General features: G+C 38.8%; 2 protein-coding genes across 3 annotated transcripts in view; one reads left to right on the top strand and one right to left on the bottom strand.

Annotated features, from left to right (window-relative positions):
- CNST (consortin, connexin sorting protein) overlaps window positions 1–10,688 on the bottom strand; it is a 45,998-nt gene extending 35,310 nt beyond the window's left edge. The window contains exons 1-2 of one of the 2 annotated variants that reach the window (XM_071739129.1): window positions 9,736–10,443; window positions 8,646–8,740 (exon numbers count right to left, since the gene is read on the bottom strand). The gene's annotated coding sequence lies outside the window, so the exon portion shown is untranslated. Of the gene's footprint in view, window positions 1–8,645; window positions 8,741–9,735; window positions 10,444–10,565 lie in introns of those variants that run through there. The other variant, XM_071739130.1, reaches the window with a different exon arrangement.
- A 148-nt stretch (window positions 10,689–10,836) lies between these two features.
- On the top strand, window positions 10,837–22,607 carry TFB2M (transcription factor B2, mitochondrial). Its single transcript, XM_071739132.1, has 8 exons — window positions 10,837–11,158; window positions 12,160–12,248; window positions 13,152–13,305; window positions 13,716–13,864; window positions 15,414–15,503; window positions 16,761–16,823; window positions 17,959–18,110; window positions 19,227–22,607. The coding sequence occupies exons 1-8, from the start codon at window positions 10,837–10,839 to the stop codon at window positions 19,411–19,413; spliced, it is 1,206 nt and encodes a 401-aa protein (XP_071595233.1). The 3' UTR covers window positions 19,414–22,607.
- Window positions 22,608–24,137: the final 1,530 nt, after the last annotated feature.

The following is a 24,137-nucleotide window of genomic DNA, read 5'->3' as shown; positions in this document are numbered from 1 at the left end:
ATTTGAATTTTAAAGTGTTCTTTTCCATGTACTTCTTATAACTTCATAATTTCAACAACTTTTTTTAGCTTCTCATTTTTGTCTCTATACAGAGCCTTTCTTCCATCTACCCTTGCTAAGGAAATATAACCTTAAGAGCAGTTGTTTGGATTGTATTCTGAAAAACTGGGATCTTTCCTGACCTGGCACAACCAAAACCAAACCCACAAACAGAAAGACCTCCAAATGCTCACACTAACACAGGTCCCCTATCCCAGAGAGCTGTTGGGGTTTATGACTATTTACAGCACATATTATATATATATATTATGCACATTACTTTTTATTTATATATATATATATATATATATATCTTGTAGCATTTACTGATCTCAGAAGTACCAGATCTCAGAGTAGATCAAGATCAAAACACCATACCTGCTATCAAAAGTAGGAAAAGGTTTTAGCATTCAAAATGCTTATGTCAAATAGGTTTATTTATTCTGTTTGACTGCTTTCATATAGCTTCTCTGCCAAGACAATATTTTCTCTCTCTCTTTCTCATGTTACATAATTATTCTATGTTAATTAGGGAGATTTAAGTCTGAATTCTTTGAAAGTCTGTTTCCCCATTATAGAACCTATACTACTCTATTCAAATTAAATGGGCATTTCAGATTGGTTGTTTCTACAGATTTTTTTCCATTAACATGGATGATAAAACAAAATAGCTATATAAAATCTTCAGTTAGAAGCAGTAATAAGTATTTTTGAGGATTTAATTCAAAATTAGTAGTAGCAGTAAGTACTCCAAAAGGAGTCACATGAAATTCACTATGACAAACAGAACACTTTATTTTTTAGGATAAATGAAGCACATCTGTATGAAATAGGGATTAATCAGCCATTCTGCTCTGGTGAAAAGCATCTCATAGAGATACCAAACAGAAAACTCACCCTGAGTCCAAGTGTTGGGTTTGTTTTTTTTTCTTTTTTCTTTTTCTCCTGAGGTATAATACAGCAAGTGTTACAGGCACAAGAGAACTCATTATGTCCTAACAGACAGAGTTAGAGCTGCACTTTTTTTTTTTTTTGTGCACAATATACACAAAACAAGATGCACATAAGTAAAGAGAACCTAGATCACAGGTATGAGCTTTAGAGAGGAAAGGACAGCACTGCACGTGGTAATTTATTAAATCTATAAAAGGCTGCCATATAAACAACCAAATGGCATGTCATGAGTTGTTGTGGAATCTCCTTCCTTTTAAAGAAGAAATTAAGCACCTCTCAGGTTTAAGGACAGGTGTTGCAGGACTTTATTGTTGCAGGGGTTTAATTTCCCTCTCTCTCTCTTTTTTTTTTTTTTTTTTTTTTTTTTTTTTTTTTTTTTTTTTTGTGATACAAACACCTTAAACCCTAGAAGAAAAGATTCACACTGATTCTATGAAAAGTGTTATCTTAACAGAGCTCATGCTTCTATTGCTAGAACAAAAAAGGAAAACTGAACATACTCTGAAATTTAAAGAATGACTAAACCTAACCCATTCATTTCTTAAAAAAGAATAAATCCACTGAATATTCTGATAGGTAGTATAAAGGTACATTACAAGACCACCTTTAAATTTCTTTTCATATTGATAATCTTAAAATATATATAAAACCAACATGAAAACTATCATGATCATACAAAAATCAAAACAAGTAATGCAAATTCTTACTATTTCTGCATACAAGAACACTGATCACATTCATTGAATTCTTACATTTACTACCAAAATGAATATGCAGCAATGGAGGAAACCCTAGAGGCACTATTTAAAAACTACACAGAACACACCTCTATTTGTTCATCAGCTTGCAAGAAAAAGGACAATGCCTACTATGCTGTTAGAGGAGCTAATAAACAAAAAAGACACTGTGTTCTTTTGAGGTTCTTTTGAGGTAGTGCAAGGGTAATTCCTCTGCAGTTTGCTGCTTCTGTTGATGTGGAAGCCAAGATACACCTAACAAAAACTGGAGCATTATCACCATCTTCCTTCAGAGTGCTCTTGTTTCACCACAGCCAAAATAAAAAAAGCAGAAATAAGTACTAGAGATGTACTTGACTATCAGATAACTTGCTGCAAAAGGAAAGAGACAGTAGATGGAGAAGGCAGAGAATTCATTGATCTATAAACATCTAACAAATTTGCACATTTTATGTGCAACACTCTACGGATGTAATGGTGCTGTTTCTAAAGAAAGGAAAATAAAAATATTTACATGCATGCTTTCATTATCCAACCTGACATCTCCACAGAAAAAAATATCATGCTGTTGTGATTTATTATACCATGGAGTCATTATTAGTTTATCATTTCACAAGACAGCCTTACAGACAGTCCCATTCCTGGGCAGTCTGCTATAAGAGAATCTCAATATCCTCCTGACTGCTCAGTTTCCTCTATTTTTGCCTTTGAAATAATTTACTAGCGGTAAAAATATCTCTATAAATGTTTTCTGCTTCTGTGTCAAATGGATGGTTTAGGAAGTCTGTATTTTCAAATGTGTTAAGTCTGCTGTCCTCTAAGGCATATCTAGACACAGGAGTTGTTTATCTAATTTCATTGAATTTTACAAAAATTTCTGAGGATGAATGCTGAGGTGGTTTGGCATTATCTGACACTAAAGTGACATTTCTCAAGTGCCAATGACATTTAAAGGCATGATGGTCTTTACATCTATAAATAGCAGGAATAGTGAGGTTTTGAGAGGAAGTTCCATGAGCTATTTTCAACTTTTAAGTTGAAAATACTGCTTAGTCATAGCTTTCATAAACTATGATAAACATATACTGCCATAATCTTCCACATTTAACATTCCTATAAAAACGTGTTTCAGTCAGCAGGCAAACACAAGAGATTTTTCTGGAAACACATAATATCTTTTATTAGAACATATGACAGAATTCTGACAACAATTTCACACAAACAAACTATTTTTCAGCACTCAAAATACACAGTGATCAGTTTCCCAAGTTTCTGAATCGAAGCTGTGGGCTTCCAGCTTCACTGGGACAAATTTCACTGAATGGTACGAGAATAAAAGGGGACATCAAAATTTGATGTGTTTATTTTTTGTTCTTGCCTGCAGCAAAACACCAGAAATATCTCAGGTAGGGGCAGAAAGGTAGTAAAATAGGCTGTTCTAGGAGGATGGAGAACTGCCACTACTGCAGCACTAAACACTCTAGACAAATGTTGGTCAGGAATAATCTGAGTGACTTGTCCTACCCTGGGATGCACAAATCTCCTTCTAAGTCTTATGAAAAGCAATGTGCCTTTTTTGATTTCTGTGATTTCCTTCTAATGGGACTATTCCCAGATTGTTGTTACACTTCAGAACACGTGCAGGTTTGTTTACAAAGTATAAGAAAAATGAAAAACTTCTCACTTACCCAGACTTTCTGATGTTGAATGTCATAGTGAGACTGAATTCCATAATTTAAACTGAGTAATGAGTAAGTTTCATAGTGCTCATCAATACAATATGCATTTAGCATGGTCAAACATTCAGTGAAGTCTTAAATTATACCAAAGCCAGATGCAACTACAAGTAGAATGGAAATTTGTCCTTAAAATTTATGAAACAACTCTTGTCTGCAAGTATTAAATACTTGTGGTTCCTCTGTTTCAAGCCTGCAGGTCCAACTGGAAGGTTAATTAAGGACAGAGCTAATTGTTAGAGCTTCAGTAATTATCATCAGATGAAGACAATATCCAGCAGCTCTTCCAAAATCTTGCATCAGTTGATTTTCTAGTTTCTACATTAGTGGGTGTCAGATACAAATGACTGAGATCAAATACTCTCTTTGATCTGAAGCTCCTTCATGAGGTCAGTCAAACTGTTACATCATCATAGAATTATAGAATCCCAGAATGGCCAGGATTGGAAGGGACCTTGAAGATTCTCCAGTTCCAAACCCCCAGCATGGGCAGGGACACCTCCCACTAGACCGGGTTGCTCAAGGCCCCATCCATCCTGGCCTTGAACACTTCCAGGGAGGAGGCAGCCACAGCTTCCTTGGGCAACCTGTTCCAGTGTCTCACCACCCTCAAAGCAAATAATTTCTTCCTAATGTCTGACCTAAATCTCTCCTCTTCAAGTTTGAAACCATTTCCCCTTCTCCTCTCACTACACACCCATGTAAAAAGCCCTACCCCACCTTTCTTGTAGGCCCCCTTCAGATATTGGAAGGTTTCTATAACGTCACCTCAGAGCCCCCTTTTTCTTCAGGCTGAGCAACCCCAACTTCCTTAGTCTGTCTTCACAGGGGAGGGTGCTCCATCCCTCTGATCATTTCAGTCACTCTCCTCTGAACATATTCCAGCACCTCTATATCCTTATTATGCTGGGGACTCCAGAATTGAACACAGGACTCCAGGCAGGGTCTCACAAGAGCAGAGTAAAGGCAGAGAATCACCTCCCTTGACCAGATGTCTGAGCTGCTTTTGATGCAGCCCAGCACCTGGTTGGCTTTCTGGGCTGCAAGCTCACAATGATGGCTCATGTTGAGCTTCTGGCCCACCACCACCACCCCAAATCCTTCTCCTCAGGCTCTCATCACTTTAATTCATTTCTTAACTACAAAATACTGCTTTATTTCACAGGGACATAATGAGTGAGAACTCAATTATGCAAAACAAGAAAATGTCTATGCTAAACAAATCATGATCCCTCAAAAATTAATCGCTGGTGTAACTTCATTGAAGTTAATGAAGCTGTGACCACTTAGACCCATTAGCCTCGAGTGCTGTTTCAACTCTCCCCTTTCCAACAGTAAGTTATTAAGGTAATTAATTTCAGCTCTAATTGTGTAAATAGATGCTGTCTGGATGACCTGTCTCTAATAATTTACACATACATTTGATAATAGATAGAGTTTCTGAAGCACATAGTTGTGAGTTTTTCCACTAGGATTTGAACATATTTTTGTAATACTTGAGCCTGTAAACAGAGATCTAATTTGGTTTAGATCAGTTTTTCAGAAAACTCTTTTTACCAAGGATGTTTTAAGTTGCAGTCCATTTGAAAAAGCACCTTTCCATCAGAAAGTCCCAGATATCACAAACATTAATAAACCCTGGCATCAGTACTGTAAGAGGGTAAAAAGTAATTTCACTTGAAACCCAAACCAAGATGAAAAGACAGGAGACTTACAGCCTATAGAAACACTGAATGATTACCATTTCTCCTTGTACTAATTATGTTATGTTTCAGTGCTAAAATATTAGACTTTAACAGTCTTCTGTGAAAAAAACAGATAAGAAAAATAAGCTGCAACCAAAGCAACATGGGGTAAAGGGTAATTTTATATATACCACCTTTCATAATTTTTCCCTGGGATCATATTTATATACCCGGCATTGTGAGTGGCACTTTATTTTATAAATACAATAAAAGAAGAGCCAAAGTATTACTGAACAGCTTACAAAATTGCAAGTTTCAGGACAGATGCATCCCAGTTTGTTTGTTTTGCCATTAGTCAACTGTAACACTGTAACAACAGAATGAACACCAGAACAGTGGTCCACATCCAGCCAAAATGTTGGTCTAAAGTGGCAGGATCGTCATGCCCTCGCTTTGAGCCTAAAAGCACACAAAATTAAAAGTTTTAACAATTAGGAAAGAAACTCCAAAACATACACTACACAGTTCCATGTTATTTCAATGTCATATTCCTAACGTTAACCTAAAAATATCCCTATCATGTTAATATTACAAGGATAAAACAAAAATCAGGATTAGTTTGTTTTGGGGTTTTTTTTGTTTGGTTGTTGTGGGTTTTTTCCTTAATCCCAAGGTTATTTTGAATTAATCTCAATTCGCCCTGCTTTGTAATATTATTTTCCCAAACAAAATAATAAAAGAAAATTAAACGAATCCTAGGGACTGAGAATAAGAGTGTTAAAGCATACATTATAAAGCCACACATTAGCAATTCAGTTTAGACAGATGGAGCAGTGTACTGGAACAATAGTAGAAGAGACTTCAGGCACGTGAGCAACTCTGTTCCTAAAAGCAAGTGTGTAACACAACAAAATTTCTCCACGGAAATATTTGACACTGACATCACTTCTCCTCTATACTTTCCTTATATGTTAGCAACGCATTTTCCAAGACATCACAGTTATACAGTAAGTAGATAAATAAGTAAAAAAGAGGGAAAAAAATCCTTAGTGTGATAAGCTCTTGAGCAAGATAACATTGCCAAAGCATAAAAAAGAAAGACTTATGACAAGAAAAAAAACATGCAAACACAGGCTGAGTGAATTTGAGTCAGCAGAGGAGAAATTGAGAGAAGTAAACTGAAGATGCATCTATTCAAATATTTTTACTCCTGTCCACAAAAGTTTAATAATACATTTTTTGCTTGCACACAAAAAATATTTGCAGCAAACTTGATGAAAGATGCCAGACTGATAGCCCTAGGGACTGAGTTTCTCTGTACACACAGAACAGATATAGCACAGAGTGAGAAACTTTGCACTGCTGCCAAAATGCCTTACAATACACAGCTTATGCAACAGTGCTCACACTACAGAACCCTTTGCCTTTCCACTGAAAATGTAAAAAATATTGCTGCTTAGTATTCACTACAAAGGAAAATAAGATGTGGACACAGTTGTCGGCACCAGAAGGGGCAGAATTCAAGGCATCAGCTCATTTAATAATGTTAATTTTTGTGCTGAATGGCTCTTTTGTCAGCTGTGAACTTTGCTGTAGTGTTTGTAAAGCTCCGAAGTCAGTCTGCACCTGGTGTGAAAATGCTTCCCTATTAAACAGCATGTATTACAACAGGAAAATAGCAATGGAGGAGTGGTTTAAACCTTTTTTTTTTTTTCCAATAAACTTATAGTAACCAGAAATTATCTCAAAGAACTAACTTGATGGTTTCACTTAATTGGTACCTGAGCGCTCACTCTCCAGGAATCTCACAATTGATCTAGACCACTTTTAATGGCCAGTAATTCTCTATTAATCATGTTAGCAGTGTTAGGCTGGAAGTGATGCTGTCACATGGAGCAGGCAGGTTTCCAAGGAACCCTGGATTCTTATTTCCCTTACTACTAATAGTATGGTCAAGCAACAAAAACCCTCCACCTTTCCCCCAAAATTCGAGTGTCCAGCCAGTTTTTACTGTCAACAGATTACACACAGAAAAGCAGTCAGTTAAGGTCTATAGAATCTGAACACAAAACTGCTGACCTCTTAATAATGACTGATTTTCACTTAAGAAGATGCCCAAAACAACATACAGCAAATTTACTGTATCTCAAACCAGATTTTGGCATAGGATTAAAAGCTACTTCAGCCCTTGAGATGTTTTCTTTGTGCAGGCATGAGCTTGGAGTGGTGGACAGCAATGACAAGGGAATGGGACAAAAGAACGAGGGTACTCTCTGGTTTATTTTTAACAAATAATTCTTCCTAGAGACTATTTTCCTGAGTGCACAGTGCTTACAGCACTTTTGAAGAAATATCTTACCACTCCTATTATTTTTCTATTATTTTCACCATTCTAACATTACAGCAAGATTATTGAAGTATGCAGAATAAAATAAGTGACAGAGAATTCTGTAACATCTTCCGTTTCAGCAAGGCACAGAGACATTTCTGTCAATTCAAGCTCACAGCAGGTTATTTTATTTTATTTTCACATTACTGAAGATAATATGCTTCATGATTCTTTCAGCTCTTTTCTGAATATCAGTTCTGTTGTAAGCTTTCTTTAAAAATTCACATTAGAGGTGGTATTTGGTAACAGGGAATCCTTTCAATAGATACATAATTAAAAAAAGACCAAACCATCGATATTAAGAGTAAATCTTAAGATTAACTATTACAGTGAGTTTAAGATAAAATAGCATATGGTGAATAAAATAGAAAGTTTAAAAGTTTTTGGAAACAATTATATCCTTACGAACTTAAATCTGTATTCTGAGTCAAATAGGAGACTAATGATAATTATCACTATCAGGCCAAGAAAATTCACCCTGCAAATTTCCATTCACATACCTCTTGGGGTTTTTTTGTGCAAGAAACTGAATTTATACTTAAAATGAAGTATGGGCATAAGAGTTCGAAAAACTGAGATAAAGATGTAAGTACTACTGCAATTTTCCCCCTTAGAAATGCTTATCAACGTTTACTAAGTGGTGAATACAGAATAATGCTTTAATATTAGCTTAAAAAATAAACTTTAAATGGAGCCAAATAAAAGTAAAGGCAAGAGACATTTAGAACTATTGAGAAGAAAACCACCTCTTTGCTGATCTTTGTGATCCATATAACTAATGAGCTCTTTGGTTCAAGCATAGGGTAGAATCCACTCAAACCGGTATCAATTTTGATTCCTTCTGATTTCAAAAAACAATAATTATGTGGAAACAATAATTTCAGAGCATTCAATCATGCACTTAAATTACAAAGACATAAGGCTCTATTAGGTAAGACTGGAAATTCAAATATTTGCATGTGGCAATAGCTGTATTAAACTAGAAAATATGTCACAATCAGCTGCAACTTAAAAATAATCGTTTGATTACTCTTGAGTTACAGATAAATGTATTAAACAACTTTGTGCACTGCAATTTCTAAACAGAAAAATGTGCAAAACTTACCATTTCTAAGGTTTCAACAGTTTCTCAAGGATGATGACAAAGTCAGAAAGAGGTAGTCCTTTGTACATATAATATTCAGTTAATATCTGAAAGTTCTAGGGGAAAAAATCATAAATTTATCCTATGCAATGCAGGAAAGTGATATGCTTAAGTAAATAAAAATATGAAGACAAGTGTATAGTTTCTAGTGTATGAATAATGTGAGGTCATTTTGGCTTTACTTTGAAAACAGTCCTCTGAATAATCTCAGTTACTCTTATGAGACCATTCAAAAATTACCCCAGCACTCCTGAGTGCTCTGATTGGCAACAAAAAAATTCAAAAATTCCTTAATCTTAATATACGGAATACAACATAGTAATATAGTAATTGTACCTAACCTTTCTGTAGCCATAGCTATCAAACTTTTATAAGGAATACTGAATTAGCATATTACCAAACACTTGCTCTAAGACAACCAAGTTCTGCTCAATGTTCTGAAAGCCCTATGAATCACTGAATTATCAGACTAATTAGTAAGAGAGGGAAAAAAAGCGCTATTAAAATCAAAGACAAGTTTAAAAATGGATTGAGGTCTATCCCATCATCCAGCTGAACAGTCTATTTATTTCCCTCAAGTCACAGGGAAGACTACTACAACTCTCAATGTGAAAGAGCAGTGTATTTAAAAATAACTTGCAGATATGGAGACTGCTGCATTCGACACGGCATTTCCAACCTTCCTAAATTCAACCCAGTCCCTCCTCATGCCACATGCAAACCCACCAGACAATTGCAAAGCCATAATTTTCCGTCCCAAGTTCCGTTTAACAGAGATAGGTCAAACAAAATTACTTTGTTTAGTAAGTAGGCACATGTTAATTTCTCGCATGAGACATGATATCAAATGACACATCAAAAGATACAAGAAATAAAGCAATTTGCACAAGATCAGGCAGAAAGTCTACTTTTGAGCTGTTAATTCAAAGACCAGTCTATTCTGTGACTGCCACTCTTTCCTTCTGCAGAAACGAGGCAGGGAGTGGGGGAACGGGGCTGTGAGGATTCTCTTTCCTCTTCCCCAGAACTCCATCACCCCGCGGCCACTCACCTGCCCCCGACAGGCTTTGGCACAGTGTCCCTGAAGAAAGAACTCCAGTTCTGTGGAACTTGAATACATTCTGAAGATGATCCTAAATTTGTTTCTCATTAAGGCATTAGGGAAATTGTTAAAAGGACGACGTCGCAGCTACCGAAGTACTGGATCTACCTCAAACGTAACCGCAAGGCGACATCGGGCAGAAAGAAGCCGACAGGGAGTGACATCGGAGTAGGGTCCTGCACCTGCTGAAGGCGGCACGGGCGATACAAAGAACCGAGTGCCGAAGCGACTTATTTAGCCGCAGACGCGGAGATCAAAGACTCCCGTGGAACACCCAGGCAAACCTCAAACTAAAAACGTAGCTCCTGGGACTTCCACCAACAAAACCGACCGGACACCGTTCCACCGGAGCCCGCCAGAGCATTTACTGTCGGCCGGAGCCTTCCCTTCCTGAACGCCACACATCCATCCTATCTCCTCCACCTCCGCTTTGCTCCAGGGGCACCGCTCCCGGGTGAAGAGGCCGCGGTGCCGGCACTCGCCATCCCGGCCGAGGCGGGCAGCGAGCTCAGCTCAGCTCAGCTCAGCTCAGCTCAGCCCGCCCGGTACCGGCCTCCTCCCGCCGCGCGCCGCGGCCGTTCAACTGCCGCCCGCCCGCGCGCGCTCCGCCGCCTCTCGGCAAAGCTTCGCCGCCGCCGCCGCCGTGTGGGATGCGGGAAGGTGCTGTCCCCGCCCGGCGGCCCTCGGTGGCGGTCGGGGCGCGCGGGAGGCGGCGATGGCCGGCGCCGAGGAGAAACATCTCCCCTTCCCCTCCCGCGGATAAGTCCCTGTCAGCTCACCTCAGCTCCGCTGCGGCTCGGGCGGCCGGGACCCGCCGCCCGGCATGGCGTGTAGGTGACGGGGAAGGGACCGTCCGCGCCGCCGCCGCCGCTGCCGCAGGTTCCCGGCGGTGCAGGGCTGGCACCATAGAGAGGACGGCGAGAGGAGAGACCTCCGACGATAGAGCGGAAGAGCGCTAGAGAGGCCGGGGACAAGCGGAAGTGACGCTCCTGTTGCCGCGGCGATCGCTCAGCCGGTGCTCGCTAGCGTGGAGCCGGCGGCGTGGAGGCGATGCTTGCGGGCCGGGCCGCGCCGGGCGCTGCGGGCTGCCGCCGCCTTCTGGCGGCCGCTTTGGCGGCGGGACTGCGGCGGCTGCTGTGCAGTCTGCCGCCGTGCTCGGCGACGGCGAGGCGGGTGGTTGGGCAGTGGCCGAGTCCGGGCCTGCGGGTGCCGGAGGCGGCGGAGGCTGAGCGGCTGGTGCAGCAGTTGCAGCGAGCCCGCCCGCTCCTCCGCCGCTTCATCGCCTGCCCGCAGCTGGCGCGCACTGTGCAGCGCTGCCTGCAGGGCGGAGCCAGCCCCGGTCCCCAGCCTGTCCTGCTCGAGTTTGCGCCCGGTAAGCTGCCCTGAGGCTCCTACCGTCATCCACCCGCCTTTCTGCTGCCCTCCGGTGGTGGGTTCCTCCGGGGCTTCCGCCGTCTCCGGAGCCGCCGGGACCTGGCGCTGCTCAGGGAGCCCCATTGACCTTGCGGCGTCAGTGTAAGCTGCTGACCTCGCCACCAGAGGTAACGGGCCCCCGGCCCCGCTTTCCCGGGGTCGCGGGGAGGTGGTGGTGCTGAGGGTCGAGAACGGAGGCCCTGCCGTTCCCGAGGTTTAGGGCGGGGGTGGCCGCTCCATTGCGTGACGGCGCAGCCTCGGCCCTCCGGGACGGGATGCTTGCTGGGGGCTGCCCGGCCCGCTCGCCACCGTCCCGGTGTCCTCCCCGAGCGTGCGTCGGCGACCGGCGGGGCCGTCTGCGTGTCGCGGCACTGCTGAGTGCCGGGGGCGGAGGCAGGGAGGTGTCCATTCATACAGAACTCTGTGGGGATTGAATGAGAGCTCAGTCTGGAGTTATGAATTACTGCTGCTAAACATTGCCAGAGTAACAAGAGATGTTAAAATCTGTCAAGGCAGCGTTGTTGGCTTCGTAGGGAGTCTTTATCTGTCATTAAAAGCACACACCAAGACTGCCGGCCATTGCACAGCCGGCCCTCTGCAGGTACTTACTGGTTTTGTTACTGTTTTTTTACACCACCACAGAGGATATTTCTACCTGTAGGGTAAGGTTTTAAGATATATTTCAGTTGGCAGAATAAAAAGAGTAGAAATATTTGATATATATAATGTTTATCAGTATTTAGTTGTAAAGTTGTACTTAATGTAATTGAGCAACCTCAGGCGAGCTGTGTGTCTTCTAACTCTTGAAGTTTGTCTAGAAAAATGCAAGTTAACCTCCTGTTCAAGGTGTTATGTCCCAAGTGTTGTGTTGAGAAAATAACTAAAGGAAATCACACAGAAAAAATGCACTTGTAAAAAAAAGTTGTGTTTGTTTTTTTTTTTTTAATTTTCCCCCTTCAGGTCCTGGAGTCTTGACCCGAACTCTGCTCAATGCGGGTGTTAGAGTGGTAGCTCTAGAAAGTAACTCAGCTTTTCTTCCAAACTTACAGGTACACTTTTGATTTGGTAGCACATTTCTGAAACTTAATTAAAGGGAAAATAAGAAAATAAGTATTGGATAAAAAAGGAATTAGTAGTTGTTACTTGTAACATACAAAATAATGCTTAATAAGGCTAAATATTCTCTGGTTTTACATTGCATGTTCAGCATCAGGCTATTTTATAATCAATTGATTCGACATCTTGTGAATGCAGGAATTCAAGTTCATAGTCTTCCTTTGAATAGTTTCATGCATAAATTTGAGGTGAATACTACTGAGCCCTGTAGTTGTGTGTTTAAGCAAGATGTCTGTAGGTAGCTTTCAGAAATCTGTAAAAAATAGTCTTGGGTATTCTGATTGTCTTGTGGTATCATTTAACCTGTTATCCTGCAATTGGCTGGTAATATTAAGAGACCTTCATGTGTTGTCCTCTCCAGTTCACCTTGGCTTTGTGTGGATTCAAAGGCTGTGAGATGCAGAGCTGCAGAAGTTGCACTGGAAGGATTGTGTTGCATTGCTGTAGAGTTTCGCAACCAAAGCCTCTCTCACCTTATTTGAAATGTGTCCAAAAGGCACTCCTTCTGCCTACATGAAGAATTCCAGCTGTAAAACATCAAATGCATTGTTTCACTTAGTTCAGCATAGCTTTTTTGGCAAAACCTTTCAGAACATCATACTAATTTAAGAATGTGTTTTGAAACTCCAGTTGAGCAGCACAAAAATGCCCTGTACAATGAAGGAAGCTTTTTTTTTTTTTTTTCATAGCTGTAAGAAGCAGCTCTGAGATTTAAGTCTTATTGACTGAGTAATAATTTTAGTTAATGCTTGAACATTTTTTGTTTGGATTGGGTGTTTTGCAAGGTTGCAGATTACTGCATCAAGATTTCTTCAACTGAAACTAATTTTATTCAGTCCCTAGAAAATAGCCTGGATGGACAATTAAAGGTAATTTATGGTGACTTCTTCAGACTGGATCCTTTGGTGACTGGAACAGTGAAACCACCTGCTCTGTCTTCAGACAAACTTTTTGAAACCATGGGTGTAGCAGCAGTTCCTTGGAGGGCAGGTATATGTATATGATCAAACCAGGACAACATGTTACAAACACATTTGGAGGAAGCATGAGCAATTTAGCAAAATGTTTGGAATTTGCTTGAGGTATATAATCTATTTAATATATATGCTGGATTAATGGATATTATTTCCAGCATTTCAGCTTTACTTAGGTTCTTGATTGCTTCACAAACCCCTTGTGACAATATGAAATCTCAGCTCTTTGCTTATCTTAATTAAAGGTTTAGTCTAATGCAAATTGGGCTTAGCTTTGACTAAAGCTTGAATTGTATTAATTCTTTAGCAGCAGGAGCTTACAGACTTTCTTTTTTAATTTTTGGTAGTCTAGACATTAGCATTGAGGAGATTGTCTAGTACATACTGCAAAATGTTAAAGATACTTTTTACACACTATTGAAACAGATGTACCTGTGAAAGTTTTTGGAATCTTGCCACAAGTAAGAGAAAGGAACAAGCTTTGGAGGCTTCTTTTTGCCCTGTATGAATGCAGTTCCATCTACAGATGTGGAAGAGTAGAACTCAACATCTTTATAAGTGAAAAAGAGTACAAGGTATGTTTAAGAGATTTTTACAGGTAGTAAAGAGTAAGTAGTGCTTCACAGACTACAAAAACGTATTGCACAGTGGTTTTTCTCGTTATTTTCTTTTTCTGACAGAATTTTTAAGTCTTCTCTCTTTTCTACTTCTCTTTATGTGGTATTAGCACTGTCAAGAAACATTCTGTTGTCACACAACCATGAATCTTGCAAATATGAAAGCTGTTCCCTGAGGACAGGCAGCAGAAGGCTTGCTGCTTTCCATGTAACTTTTGAGATGCTTAAATTCTGTGACATATTTTTGCAACAGAATTTTTTGCTGGTTGCAGATAATAGTCAATAAAGACTGAATGAAAACCTACTTGTGAAGAGAAATCAGTTAATCAATACCATACTCAATGAGATACACATTTCCTCTTGAGCCTCTGGAAATAATAATAATAATAATGCAGTACTGGGAAAAAAAAAAAGAGACAAAATATGAGTGATTTAAAGTCAATGTTTTTATTAGCCTTCTGTGTTACGTATTATTAGCTTATGCTGTACCAGACCTCTGGAGCTCTGGTACCAGTTCATAGTTCAAAGGTACCTTCCCTTTCTTTGAAAGTGTGAGGCTCATACCCAGCCACCAACTTTTATTTAAAATAAGCAAAAACTTGCAGGTGTACTCACCTGTAATGTGTCTAACATTAACATAACAACCTGTATTGTGTCTAACACCATATGGAAAACTCTATAAAAAACCCCCAAAACTTAATTATATTATTTTGCAAAATGACAGGTTGGACACCACTGAAGTATCCACTTAAATGGTATGGTTTTAATGGACAGATTTTTGAGCATATAGGGAACAGCTTATTCATTTAATTCAGCCACCGTTTTTTGCATATAACTTTTCCAGTTTTATTGTGAACCCTGTTATATGAGAGCTGTGTACCTAAGTAAAAGTGACTAGAACCTTCTTTAAGTGGGCACTGTTTGTTGATCATATGATGAGGCTAAATTAGTTATGAGAAGTTAAATCTCCCTGCTAAAATTAACTTCTTTCTCTGCTCTGCTTGGGAGTTTTTATTTTCTTCTTGCCCTAAGAGTTATCTGATCTTAATATTGATCAGGATGATGACTATGCAAGCTACATAGTGTTCAGTAAGGTCACCTGATACTTGCCTTACTCTGCTTGTGTGTCTTACAGGAAATATCTTATTGGCATGAGCTGATAACTCTGCCCACATTATGGTTTTTTATACAAAACACGATCCCTGTTTCTTTTCTGTGTGAAACTTCTCTGCTTTAAAAGGGTCCAGAAAGTATAAGCTGGAAATTCTTACACAGTTGAGTTATACAAATAAGTGCTGCAGAGGAGCATTTAAGATTGCCAGAATGTCCTCTACTCCTGCATTCTGACAAAGTGTGCTAAAGTAGCACAAAGGAGGTATTTGAGGTGTAATCTAAATTTTAGACTACAAATTTCTTAGCACTTGTTATGCACATAAAGATTTTGCTTAGATAAAGAAGCAAGCTTAGCTTTTGCAACAAAAACGCTCTTTCTTTGGCATTTTTTTAGGTATTAACATCAAAGCCTGGAGAAGCAAAGGCTTACCAAGCACTGACTGTACTTTGGCAAGTAGGATGTGAAATTCAGCTACTGCACAAGGTAATATTTTTCTACCAGCTGAGGTGATTTATTGCTATGGACATGTTTTTAGATATCCTTCTATGATAAGGTCACCCTCCTAGTAGATGAAGGGAAGGTGGTGGATGTCGTTTTTCTGGATTTTAGTAAGGCTTTTGATACTTTCCCTCACAGTGTCTTTCTAGACAAGTTGTTCAGCTGTGAGATGAACAAGTTCCCAGTGCAGTGGGTGAAGAACTGGCTGAAGGGGAGGCCCCAAAGGGCTGTAGTGAATGTGGCTGCATCTGGCTGGCAACCAGTCACCAGTGGGGTTCCTCAGTGTTCAGTTCTAGGGCCAGTTCTGTTCAATATTATTTATAAATGATCTGGATGCAGGAACTGAATGCACCATTAGCAAGCTGATAGTACCAAACAGGGAGGTGCTGTTTTCTCTTGAGAGACAAGATGCCTTGCAGAGTGATCTAGATAGGTTGGAGGGATAAAATAAGTCCAAATGGCAGATTCTGCACCTAGGACAGATTAACACTGGGCACAGGTATAAGTTGGGGGAAGAGTGGCTGGCAAGCAGTCCTGCAGAAAGGGATCTGGGGATACTGGTTGGCAGCAGGTTCAATACATATGAGCTGTGTACCCTGGCAGCCAAGAGGGCAAATTGTACCCTGTGGCACATCAAACACAGCCTGTCAAAAGAGGTGATTACCCCACTGTATTCAGTGTTGGTGTAGCCTCACCTTGAGTGTGCAGTTCTCAGCCCCATCTGTGTGCAGATCTAAGAAGGATGTGAAGGTCCTTGAATGCATCCAGAGGGCAGCAGAGCTGGTGAAAGGGCTGGAAGGAATGTCCTGTGAGAAGTGGCTATTTTGGGCTTGGCTACTTTGTAGTGAAGACTGAGGAGCAACCTCTTCACTCTTCACAGCTTCCTCAGGAGAGGAAGTGGAGAGGGAGGTGCTGTGCTCTTGTCCTTGGAATCTAGTGACAGGATGCATGGGAATGGCTTAGAACTGCACGGGAGAAGGTTTAGACATGAGGAATCATTTCTTTAGTGAGGGGGTTGCTGGACACGGGAACCAGCTTCCTACAGAGGCAGTGGATGCCCCAGGCCTGTTAGTGCTTAAGAGGCATTTGTGTAATGCCCTTAATAACATGCTTTAAGTTTTGGTCATCCCTGAACTGGTCAGGGAGTTGGACTCTATATGGTCTTTGTAGGCCCCTTCCAACTGAAATGTAATGTAATAACTAAGCACTTTAATTCTGTAATATCTTTGCTCCCTCCCTTAGGAACCTTGGTCATCATTTGTAACTAATTTGAAAAGTGGGGGACTGGCAGTACAGAAAACCAGGGTAAGATTGTTGTGTGTTGATTGTTTTAATCAAAAGGTTAAAATAACTTTGTAACCGCGTTTAGACATTTATTTGTTTAAGATGTATTCTTCTAATTAAGACTTGCAGACAGTGTGTGGACACATCAGGAGTGTGGTAAAGAATTGTTATTAGATTAGAAACTGAAATAAACTGGTATATCGTCTGTGATGGAAAAAATATACTGAATAAACAGCATAAAGGGATGTGAAAAGGTAAAGTCTTTTCAAAAGAAGATGCTGACAAGTTCACATCTACCTGCTTGAACTAAACAAGTGATACCACAATTAATAAAATGATCAATATGCTCTGGTTTCAATTAAAATGGTTGTTCACTTGTCCAGCTGCTAATCTCACTTTATCTCAAAGCTTAAATTTGAGAAGTGGAAGAATATCTTGTGCAAAGTGCTTGACTTTTTTATAGCAGTTATGATGCTCTTTTGTATAATATATTTGGTTTTCTTACAGTAATATAAAAGCATGTTTACTTAATATTTGATTTTATCCTCCCTGCTGTATGTTGAGTTGTTTGAAATGTTACTGTACAATATAAGTGACTACAAGTGACTGGGTGTGCTTTATACAGGTGCATTGCTGTAAAGCCATGTAGGGAGGCACATCAGGTTGATTATGTAGGATGTATTGTGACAGCCTTAGGAGAAGTCCAGACATGAAATCTATTTAATAATAAACCCATTGCTGGTAATATGGAAGTACATTTTATTTCAGTTACAGTACAGGCTCTACTTCCAATTTCATAAAGTCCTCCAGTTGCTATGTTATCTTAGAGTTACACAAATAATTCCATTTTTTTGTACAAAAGGTCACATACTGGAGGTCACATAATCTGTAGAAAACTCATATCAAGCCCGTGCTGTCTATTTCAACTAAGAAAGTTCAGTCCTAAAAATATAAAATAAAACCAAAGAAATAGTATGTCTTTTCTTTCCTTTACTGGTTTAGGGGCAGAGGAACAAAATTTGAAAGTCTCAGATTCCATTTAAATCCTTTCTAAAACTCTTAAGAAATGTTACTGGTGGCACAGAGGAAATGCTTATAGACTTGTTTTAGTTTTCTTAAAAAAAAGAAATTATTTTTTGTTTTATTTTTCTTACAGTGGCTGCCAAATGACCATTTATGTTTGGTACGACTGACTCCTCACCAAAATCTGTTTACAGGAAGCTTGAAGCCCACAAATTCAGCTACTTTTATTTTCATGGTGAAACAGTGTCTTGCTAAACCCAGATCTAAACTTACTGATAGATTAAGGTAAGTAAGAAAGAATCACAGTTTTTATACAGTAATTGTCTGTATCTGTGAGAAGTTTTCACTCACTTTATACACAATAAGAAACTCACCAAGAGTTCTGCAGGTATATAAATTAAAAGCTCAGTTTATAAGAGATATTAATAGAAGCAGCTGAAGGTTATTGAAGGTGGATTGGGAATGTCTTTAAATGGCTTTTTGTCACCTAATTAAAAAATTAGGCTTTAGACTTATTTACCAATTACACAAATCTTTAATTAATCTTTTGGTATTACATTGGAGCCATTCACTTTGCTTTATAGATTTCCATTTCCTATAAATGAGAAATGTTTGCAGTCTGGAAAGTGTTGACTTCAACTTGTTAATGAATATAATTAGTATATTTCTCATTTGCTGGTAGTAGCTTAAGGAAGTTAATTTCCACAAAAGAGGAAAAAAATAAGCTAATAAATTCCAGTAACTCATTTAGCCTTAATGGATTTCTTTATTAAAGCTCAGTGGTGCACCTCATATCCACTGGATCCTTCATCCAGGAAATGGAGCTAACCTTGAAGCCTTCTAACGTGCACCCTCTGTGTACTTAGACACTTTTTTCTTGTCTGGGGAATAGTTAATGTATATGCACATTTATAAAAGGTCTACTTTTTATAGCAATGATGTAGATTAGAGACATTGGATACTTCTGTATATATATATATATATATATATATATGTATGTATAGAAGACACCTGTGAGGTGTAAGTCACACTAACTCATGCTATACTGAATCATCATCTTTGAGATGACCTTGGCTTTAATTTCCCAGGCATTGATGAGCAACCCCTGTTTATGCTGTAATACCTGTTACTGGCTGAGATGGTTGGGGTGGAGGAGGAATGGCAGCCACCTTCTAATGTGGAGGTTTATGTGGTTTGTTATTGTCCCTGTCTGCTGGGGACTTTATTGGGTATTTACATGTCTTATTAGCAAAGATTTCTTCCTGTTTTCAGTATGCACTGACAATAACTTTTGTTGTAGAAAGATGTTAACTTCTAAAAGCTGAAAAAGAGTGAAATGTTTATTGCTCTTTGGTTTTTTACAGTAAGAAATGTTCTGAGATCATTTTGTTTGTGTTTCAGTTCGTGGAGCTTGGACAATGGTGGGAAGTTAATGAGAGAGCTAGAAATTCCCAAAAATGCTGAAACACGTGACTTATACCCAGAGGACTATAAGCGCCTTTTTGAGGCTTTGCAAAACTCTAGTGAGTTTGCTGAAACCTGGTTCAATGATGAAGCCTTGGAAAGTATAAGGAACATAAACTTATAATTATAAAGCTGCTGTCTTTTGGAAGATCACCTGTGCTTCTGGAAGATTACTGCGATAAGAAATGATTTAAGTAAAATCGGTGATATCTTTAACTAGATAATTTCCTGTCCAAACAGGAAAATAAAATTTAGCAAGTAACAACAGCCCTTCTACATAGCATGAAACTCATGGATTCACAGTTATTTGATCACAATCCTATGTAGAATGTACAGAATGCATCTTTTCCAGGAGCATATTGGTGACCTGCTGCTTTTGGTTGTAACACTGTAATGTAACTTTTTGTTACACTGATGTGTAATGTACAGCATTTAAAAAAAAACAAACCAGACCAAATACTATTATTTGTGTGGTTTATATTTTATAGCTCAGTGATTTGAATGCCTTTTGTCAGATTCCCCAAATAGAGAGCTTTACAGCCACTGAATCTGTTATGCTGTTTCCTGATATAAAAACCTTGGAGTCTAAAGTCAACATAATGTTAAATCAGTACTGGTGAGTTAATAGAACACAAGGTAATGACAACATGATAAAAACATTAGCTTAGAGCATGGATTTTTAAAACTGAAGATTTTTATATCTTTGATTGGATTAAAAGTTGTGATAATTCATTCTTTTGAAATTTTGAAACAAACACTGGGCAGCCTTTTCTAGTTTACAGTATGAGAACACCTATATGGGTATAGGCTTCATCTTAATTTTAGGTCTAAAACCAAAGTTATCAGAACATTCAGTGTTGTATAAACAGTTTGGAAAAAAAGTATCTTACCTGCAACCTTTGTCAACATATATTTGTTTAATGTGTATCACATGTGCATAAAACCTTCATTAAAACCATCTGTTATTAAAATTATCTTTTTGGCCATAGTCCTCCTTTATGCAACCTGTTCTGTTGTCTGATATTACTGGCAGGCTACAGTTGTTCTTTTTTCTATACTCTCTTCTCTGGGAAGAGCTATGGCCAAAAAAGATGCTTTTTAAGCAGAGTTTAGGTCAATAAAATGCCACTTTAGTTCAGTCTCAGGAGATGGTAACTACCTTACCTACTGATCCAAAAGAATGCAATGTGTCCTGGCCTGACCATTTTTTTTTTTCCATTGAATCAAACACCTTGCTCTTGTTGCAGTGAGATGTCTTCTGTCAACATACCAGAGCCAGTATTGAATATTTAGAATATAAACCCACCACTTTCTATACAAAACAGCTTTTACTGAGCCAGTGCAGAGACTCCCAAGATGCAGGAGTTTTTAAGTGGAAAGAATATTGTGTAACTGGGAACTTGAAATGAGATTTAGTGCTTACCAGAACTCTGCCATTAAATGTGATTGTGAAATGAAGAAAACAATGGCTGTCATCATAAAAGTGGTTTTGAAATTGATTTAAGAGATGGAAAAAAGTGAAAATTACTGGTGTACATGAGTGAGAACAGGTGAGTGAAACTGAAGTCAGTCCATGGATTGACAGATGCTGCTCACTCAGTATTTGCTGCAGTTGCAGGTCTAAAGCTTCTGAAGGGTTAAATGCATTTATCATTAACGTTTATCAAGTTGGCCTTTTATTGCTCCCACTATTCAAATACAATTTCTTAGAGGAGTTGCCAAGAAAATGGCTTTGGGCATGCCATATTAAAGCACCAATATGTTGTAGTTTATATACTGATTGTAACTTCAGAGGTGCTAAGTCTTTTTCTAATGGCTGTCATCACTTGTGCCAACCCATCTTCCTGCTAAAGAAAATTACGTGGCTGTGATGGCAGTTGCCTCCATTTTTACCACTTAACTATATTAAAATCACAGCAGGCACAAATAGAAACAAAGACAAAGTTGGTCATTATCATAATCTCGGTTAATGGGAAATTTTCCCACTTGGAATTTGGAGATCAGTTGAGTTGGATTCTACAGTTAGTAGTTAGCTTTTGATGCAGAAGAAGGGTTTGTGACTTTGTTCTGATTAACACAGCAGGTGTGATAAGGGGTTGTTAAGGTGGAATGTGTTTAAACTGACTATTAGGATTGTTCAGCATTGGACATTTTAATAATTACAGTGTAGTCTTGCAGGCAATAATTATAATGTTGATAGAAATATCAAAATAAAACTTGTCAAGCAGACTGTGTGGTGTAGTTTTAAGATATGTAAGTGTGATAGGAAAAACCTGAGGCTTCCTGAGAAACATGGTGAATTAATTGTGGCAGGCTAAACACCATCTACAGGGGCTGTAGACTGAAAACTCCAATCTAAGCTTTGCTAGCCTTTAATTTGCAAAGCTGTACCTTTCTTCTGTAAACATTAAAAAAAATGGAAATAACGATTAACTTTTCCAGAAGGGACAAGAAGTCAGTGGGAGATCTTTATTCACTCCCATTTTATGCTTGCTCAATATTTCTCTTCTCTTTCCTTGTGTGTGCTGTTCAACATGTCATTGCTACAAAGAGACATCCTGGCTGTTCCCAGATGATGGATAAAAACATGCAGCAAGCATAGGAAGCCTGTGGGAAGTTAGGGGTAGTTAAGATGCACTGAATATAACAATCAGCTACTTACAATGTAAGCAAGACTTAAACACTTGGTGTAGCTGATCCTATTGACAAGGCCAAACAGACCTACAGCATTACCTGTGTATGTGAAAATTCATGTGTGTAATGTGGTATGATTCATAAGTTTAAACGGGTCTTAAGGAATTGTTTGTTCCCCCCACCCCCAGGATGGCTGCTCTTGATGTTTTCTACAGGGTTCTTCTTATCTTGGTCTCTTCACTTATGGGGTGTTATTTTTATAGTGATGGCAAATGTCTGATGCCATTATCACCACTACCTGTTTCCCTGGTGTCAGCTGCACAGTGTAGTAGACACATGAAAAAACTTTGTTCTCTGCTGCAGATTCACATTCTGAAGGTATGAGAAGACTTCAGCCTGTTTTAACTGGCAATGATTTTGCTTGATTTTATGGAAATCTGCACCCAGTCTACAAATTGATGTGAGAGTTGTTGGCTGTGTGTAGCATTACAACTTGAATTAGAAAAATCAGGTTTTAAATAAAAGCAGGAAACAAGCATGTTACACTCTGTGTGCAGGCTTTTTGAAAGTCTTTGCTTATAAAATTCAATGCTTCCTGACATACTCTTTGCAGGAGAAAACACTTTTAAAAACTGTTTGACTCACGCTGATGCAAAAATTAAAGATTATAATTTTTTTGTGTGTGGTTATGCCTCCTTATTTTTTTCCCCATATAAAGTACACTTAAAGCTCCTGTCTTTCAGCTGAGAAACTATGCTGACTAACTTCAGAAGCTGTGGTAAAATAGATAAAGGCTACGTGACTGTGAATTAAATTTATTATGAATTTGTGTTTTAAATTATTTGCTGTGAGTTTCTTTAAATTTTACATACTGGAAACAATTTTTGACTAGCATTCCAACTGTAAGAGGGAAGAGACCTCAAAGATATTCTGATGTGTTAATGAAAGATCTGTCTTTGCTCACAAGCTTAAGTGACATGTATTTTGTATTAATTCAAAATCTAACATTTTTTGTTGAGTCATATTTTGCTCCCAGAAAAACTTGTTTTTGTGCCATGTTAGTTGGAATAGGTACTGTACATTTATAACCAAATAGCAGGATTTGTTAAGCTGTTTGGATTATTTCCTTACTGCAGTTATTTCTTTAAATTCATGTTATAAAACACTGTCTTGAGATAGAAGAGCTAAACTTTGACTACTGTGTCTCATCTACCAGCAGAAAGGAAGTATGACTAAGCAGCATCAGCACAATTAAGTAGTATTTCCCACAAAAGAGCCTCAGTTACAGGCACTGACAGCTACTTCTGTGCAGAATGTGTCATGGAATTCAAATAGTTTTGAGATGTCTGACCTGTGGATGACTTGGTCATATAAAAACCCCATACTAATAACAGGGATTAATTCAAGTAAATAAAGTCAAGGGCTAAATGACTGCTTATTGGAATTTACAGCTATAGTATCCTTATGCTTTTCAAAAAATTCAAACTAATGTTTAAAAAATTATGAGTTGGGTGTTCAATTGATGACCATTGCTCAGGGAGTGTGTTGAATGTCCTTCCTAGGCAGAGCAGTCTATAAACTGTAAGTGCAGGTATCTAGAATTGACTTTCCAGGATCTTCTTACAGATATCAAAATATCATGCACCAATCAAAATGTTTATGCTGTGTTTAAAAGTTTATACTAGAAAAGCCCATACTACTATGACTCTTCTCATATCTGTTGAAATGGAATGTCAGCCACAAGTTGTTCTTGGGCTTTTGTGATGCATCTCACTGGAAGATTTATGCCAAGCTGATAAAAACCTTTTTCTTCAGGCAGTCATACTTGGGGTTTTCCTAGATCAGCTGGACTCTTTAAGGGTGTGATTTTATTTTTCTGTGTATGAAAAAACACTGTCATTCCCTCGGATATATTTTTTATTTATGTAGTTTGTGAGATTTTGTTGTTAAGGGACAGGTGAATGGGAAAACTTAGAAAACTGAGAAAATTAAAACTGCATCTGATTTTTTTTATACATATTAGCTCTTCATTCAGTGCACTTTTAGCAGTTCATGAGTAGAACTTAAGTCCACGCTTTTCTGTATATTGTTTGACTATTCATCTCTTAAATTTATCCATCCAGGAGATAGTCATTAACTGCTGTTGTTAACTGCATTCGTTGATGTTACAGGTTTTGGGCATTGCCTGCTTGGAAACTTAATAAAACAGCATAG

The sequence above is a fragment of the Heliangelus exortis genome, chromosome 3 (genome assembly GCF_036169615.1).
Source record: "Heliangelus exortis chromosome 3, bHelExo1.hap1, whole genome shotgun sequence".
NCBI classification, from domain to species: Eukaryota; Metazoa; Chordata; class Aves; order Apodiformes; family Trochilidae; genus Heliangelus; species Heliangelus exortis.
The sequence above is the reverse complement of the archived record's forward strand: the minus strand, read 5'-3'. Positions and strand labels throughout refer to the sequence as shown.

Bases quoted from the DNA above. Each gene is read 5' to 3' on its own strand.
- TFB2M (XM_071739132.1), top strand. From the start codon at position 10,837: ATGCTTGCGGGCCGGGCCGCGCCGGGCGCTGCGGGCTGCCGCCGCCTT. The intron at 11,159-12,159 runs GTAAGCTGCCCT...TTCCCCCTTCAG, and splicing joins CCTGCTCGAGTTTGCGCCCG to GTCCTGGAGTCTTGACCCGA. The intron at 18,111-19,226 runs GTAAGTAAGAAA...TTTGTGTTTCAG, and splicing joins AAACTTACTGATAGATTAAG to TTCGTGGAGCTTGGACAATG.